Below are 5,541 nucleotides of genomic sequence, written 5' to 3'. Positions count from 1 at the left end.
TATACCATTATTTATTTGCTCTACATATAGCTCGATGTCTCGCAAATAATGAAAGATCATCTCTAATCTTTAACTTCTTATGCCTTGCTCAATTAGTGATGACAGGAAATCATATATGATTTTTAGTGTTTTTGTAGAGTCATTTTACAGTTTAAAAGAAATTTTTAATTTTTCTGTCATAGAAAAAAAAGTAAAATATTGTTTTGAAAAAAAAATCAAAACATGATTGAATTATTCTCGGTACTCCTGAATCATCCAAGTAAAAAAAAAATCAAGACATTATTGAATCATCCAAGGCCAAGCAAAAATGGGGCTAGTTTAGCATTTGTCTTGAAAAATCGCGACAACACAAAATGAGCTATAGCTAATGTTGTAGTTGCTACTATTAACACCTCATTTATTTCCTAACAAGTTCCTACTTATATTTTCTTCCATAAATTTAGTTTTAGATGACATAAAATACTTCAGGAACTAAATTTTGAAAGGAAAAAAATATACAAAAAGTTGCATGTTGAACCTATGGTGCATGTTTAGGGGCGGATCTACATGAGGCATTGTGTGATTATAACCACGTTAGAATTTAAAAGAAAATAAGATAGTAGCATAAATTTCTTCTTTAGCGACCAAAATTTCAGTCGTTTTATCATAAAATTGGATCACTAACTTGATTAGGGACGAAAATTGTAACCGATATGTCGGTCGCTAAAATATAAAATATTAAAAATTGATCACTAACTTGATTAGAGACAGAAATGTGACGAAATTGTGGTCGCTAAAGTATAAAATAAAATAAAAAATAAAAAATAAAAACATTCGCTATTTTTCTCATGTATTCTTAGACATGTTTGCTATCCGCACCGCTAGTCTGGTTATTTCTTCTTTCTGTAACCATACAGTTTTGCTGTTTACACCACCCTCTGTTTACACCAATAACGCTACCCATCCACTACTTACACCCCTTTCTTATCTAGTTTTGCTATTGCGCATGCATTTGTACTCTACCTTCTTATCCTTGCTAATACGTTATTTTCTTCCTAAACATTATTGTTCTCCCATTCTTTAGCCGACTAACCAACTCTTCCACTTCATCATTACCTATCCTCCTAATAAATACAAATAATTAAATTAATACTACCTAATAAACCAATAATAATATTAATAACAATGCTAATATGAAAATTGGGGTGTTATGGGGGCTAGAATACATATACCTAGATCGTCCAGGTTTTGTTGATGTGATTGATGATATTGACATTCAAGACCACGTCGCGAGGACATTCACAGTTGATCCGGGAGAGTTAGTTATGGGGACCTTGACCTCTCATAATAGATGTCTCTTCGTCTTTTGCTGGATCGTAGAGAAGGAGTGCCGTTACGATAATGTGATTTTATTAAATGTTGGCTCTAGGCGACAATACTAGATTGCACAAACGAGTAGATGTAGCTTTCGTCTTTTAGAGTAGACGGAAAATGACGTTTTAGGGACAATTTTGCTGATCATTATCTATGTTAGGTGTTTTGAAATTTATGGGAATTTTTTTATCTTTTGAGAAAAAAAGATGGGGAAATTATTTCTACTGATAGTACCTCTAATATGGAGTAATCAAAATGTTTGCTTTAACATGTGACAAACCCATTTTATTTTAGTGGGATAAATATTGAATTTGGATACAATTCCACCACTAATTGCAATTTGTTGTTGTTTGACAAGGACCGCTTGCAAGTTGCAACTTACAATTCATTAGATTGCTCTATAGGCTATTTCATAAGGCCAAGAATTCAATTTGCGTTATGGGAGTACTTAACAAGAGTGGAGTATTTTGTAAAAAAATATATATATATTCCCACTTTTTCAATTTTTTATTTTTCTCAATGTGAAGTTGTCAACATAAATTGTGTTACGGAGTTTTTTTTGTTGGTTATTGTGTTACGGAGTTGAAATCATAATAGTTCGGGAATTATATATAATAATCAATCAATAGCCAAGAAGTCATGTACTTGAATAAAAGAAAAAATAAATCATATATTACTAGAAGGGATTGTAAATTCTCAACACGTTTATATGAATGATTTATACGACAATCCAGTATTTGACTATTGAGTGTGGAGAGGAGAGTCATAGCAGTGTAATAAGCATTAATTTCCAACCACTTTATTGGCAAGAACAATTTTCCTCCAACTATATTACTTGGACGTATCTCACAACTTAAAAAAATTTTAGCCATCAGAAAAGCACTTAATTTATTTTAAAGATACATGTGCATCTTGTGCTCCCTAGCTGACTTTGGTACATCCTCTCGTGTCTAAATAACAGCGATGTTATCTTGAAAAGGACTAGGATTATATTGTAAATTTTTATCGAATGATTACAATTTCAAATTACAGTAACATGTTAGTTTAGGTGAATTTGTGTACCATTTTTCATCTTTTTTTTCTTTTCTTCTAAACTTTACAATTATTATTCTAATTGTAACACGCACTTGATGACGAAATTGTTGAACTTTTCAGCGTGTATTTGAGTTCTCCGTCTAAAGTGTATTATTAGAAAAATAAAAGGCACTGTATGTATCATAGGTGAGGTATACAAAGAAAGTCAATTTTGATCATTTGTAAATTAATAGTGGTTCAAAAACAGAACTATGGTATTTAATATTTAAAATAAAAAAAGTTAACAGGTGTGTACTATTTCATTGATTGCATAAGTTAAAAGAACATTAATTAATCCTAATCTTTTTGGAACAAGAAATAATGACAAGTCAAGTATACTTAAATAAATCCGATTTCATTATTTAAAGAAATGTATTGAATATTAGTGTCCTATATAGAATTCAAGTAAATTGATAAGACCACAAACCAATACTTTGGACAAAAAAAGAAAAAGAGAAAGTCTATGACCGACTAGATACAAGATACAATTTTTTTTTTTGTAATCGGAATATCTTCCCTCACAATTGTCAAGATTAATCTTTCGAGTATTGTGAGACTTAAATAAACAGTAAACTCTACTTAAGAGTTTTAATGTTGATATATACTTAAAGTTGGATTCAAGCTCAAAACTTTATTAAATTGTAAAAAACTTGTGTCAGATGGACACAATATCTAAACACAATAATAAAAAAATAAGAGACATGTATAATTTTAAGTGAATAATCAAATTTTTGTCCGGAAGTAATTTTAAATAAATTATTTAAAGTTGTGAGCAATTCCCTTTTATAAGGAAGCTTCGCAGTCTAAGAATAAATTGGGGGTACACCATCTTTGACCATTTTCCGAATCATTAATCTTGATACCCCCCACTCAAGCCATTCACATACATCATTTAAAAACCCCTCTCTTTATTCATTTCTCTTCTCCCCACTCACACACACTCTTTCTTTGTTTTTCATCTCAAACAAACTTTGAACATCATGAAGAAAGATCCAACCAATTTATTCATCCTCTTTGGAATCCTTCTTCTCTCAATCACAAAAACCCAATCCCAAGCTACTAACGATAACCCCACAAATCCAAATTTCAACCAAGAATTTAACCCTTCCTTCGCTATAATCATAGTCATTTTAGTAGCTGCTCTTTTTCTCATGGGCTTTTTCTCCATCTACATCCGTCGCTGCTCCGATTCACCTTCCTCCAACAACCTCCTTCTCCCCATCACCAACGGCCGTAGAGCGGTGGCGCGTGGACTCGATCCATCAGTAATCGAAACTTTCCCGATTCTTGAATACTCCGAAGTCAAGATCCATAAGATCGGAAAAGATGTTCTTGAGTGTGCCGTTTGTTTAATGGAATTCGAAGATACTGAAACGCTGCGTTTGATTCCAAAGTGTGATCATGTTTTTCACCCTGAGTGTATTGACGAGTGGTTATCTTCTCACACAACGTGTCCCGTTTGTCGCGCGAATCTCGTTCCACAACCTGGTGACTCAGTTCACGGCGTTCCTGAGTCACAGCAACAAGACGTTGAAGCTCAAAACGACGCGGTTCAATTACCGACGGAATCTGACTCAGTATTACTTGCTCCAGAAGTGATTTCGTTGAATAAAACACTGAACCGGAACCGTACGCGTGGATCTCAATCAAACCGGCCGCGTCGTTTTCCACGGTCTCACTCGACCGGACATTCTTTAATCCAACCGGGTGAAAACACGGACCGGTTCACTTTGAAACTGCCTAATAAGGTTAGGAAACAGATAATGAGCCGGCAATTGCAACGAGCGAGAAGTTTGATTACGTTACCAAGAGAAAGTAGCTCAAGACATGGCTACCGAACCGGAGGTGAAGGAAGTAATAGAGGAAAAAGTTTGAGGCGGTTGGACCTGAGTTTTAAATCAGACCGGTGGATATTTAATAGAGCACCGTCGTTTTTAGCAAGGGCATTGTCGTTTAGGTCTCCAAAGCCAAAAGTCAATAATAGCGATGATGATGAAGGAACTTCTTCTGCAGCTGCTCCTATCATGCCATCCTCTGCTGTTGACTCTGCACGCCCTCAGATTTGACCTTTCTTTTCACTGTCTTTGTTTTATTTTTTCCAATTTCTGAATTTGTACAGATTATATAATAAGATAAGATAGCATGGTACGCATTCTTTTGTTGCCCAATTTGGAAAGAACTGGATTAATTAATGATCTATAAAGGTAGAGAGTAGAGACACACTTGATCAATCTTAATCTATTTGTGAGATCAAGTTTGTGAGCTGGTACTTGGACATAGACCATGTTCAATTTATCATTTTGAGGTTTTGAGCATTTTAATACACAAAAAAGTGTAAATGTTTGAGAGAACCGTAAGAAAGAGAATGTCTATATCATTTTTCTTCTTAAAAAATAAAAAAATAAGCATAATGATATTCATCTCTCCAACTTCCCTCGTGACGCAACACATAATGATATTTGATCTGTTTCTTGTGTCAAAATTCTTTTTGACCAAGTGGTGAGTGTGGCCAACGGCGGTTTAGGTACAAGTGTATGTGAATGAGAGAGCTTCCTCTCAAGGGAAAATCATGATGAATTTATGGACTTACATTTTAGGAGAGAAACTACACTATAGCAAGTGTTAGTTAGAATTTCCACATTCATTAAAAAAGTGGAGGATGAACACTTATAAGTTAGAGAATCCATAAACTCATTATTTTTAGATTTTGGATTAAAGAGTGTGTTTGGTAAAAAGAAGCTATAAGTTAGCTGATAGCTGAAAAGCTAGTTGGTAGCTGATGGCTGATAGCTTATAGCTGAAAAATTAGCTTATTAAAATAAAAAGTGTTTGGTAAAATTAAATGTTCAAGTGACTGATAAATATAAAATGACGTAAAAGAACAATCTTTTTTTATAAATCATATATACAATTTTTATTAATTATTGTATTTCTTTTTAAATGTTTAAATTTATTTCAAAATATTTTCATCTCCCAAATAATAAATGTATTTATGAATTCAATTGACATTTTTTATTTAACAAAACTTTCTTTTAATGAATTTACTCAACTAAACTTTCTTCACTCTTTATTGTAAATTTTATATAAAATTATTTATTATTGAATTAAGCGTAT

The 5,541-nt window shown here is 32.9% G+C and overlaps 1 protein-coding gene across 1 annotated transcript; it reads left to right on the top strand.

Moving 5' to 3' along the window:
• The first annotated feature begins 3,275 nt into the window (after positions 1-3,275).
• Positions 3,276-4,801, top strand: LOC11434183 (E3 ubiquitin-protein ligase ATL6). The gene has a single exon (XM_003626267.4). The coding sequence runs from the start codon at positions 3,408-3,410 to the stop codon at positions 4,491-4,493; it is 1,086 nt and encodes a 361-aa protein (XP_003626315.1). The 5' UTR covers positions 3,276-3,407; the 3' UTR covers positions 4,494-4,801.
• The last annotated feature ends 740 nt before the right edge of the window (positions 4,802-5,541 follow it).

Source organism: Medicago truncatula, chromosome 7, assembly GCF_003473485.1.
Source record: "Medicago truncatula cultivar Jemalong A17 chromosome 7, MtrunA17r5.0-ANR, whole genome shotgun sequence".
Taxonomy (NCBI): Eukaryota; Viridiplantae; Streptophyta; class Magnoliopsida; order Fabales; family Fabaceae; genus Medicago; species Medicago truncatula.
The sequence above is the reverse complement of the archived record's forward strand: the minus strand, read 5'-3'. Positions and strand labels throughout refer to the sequence as shown.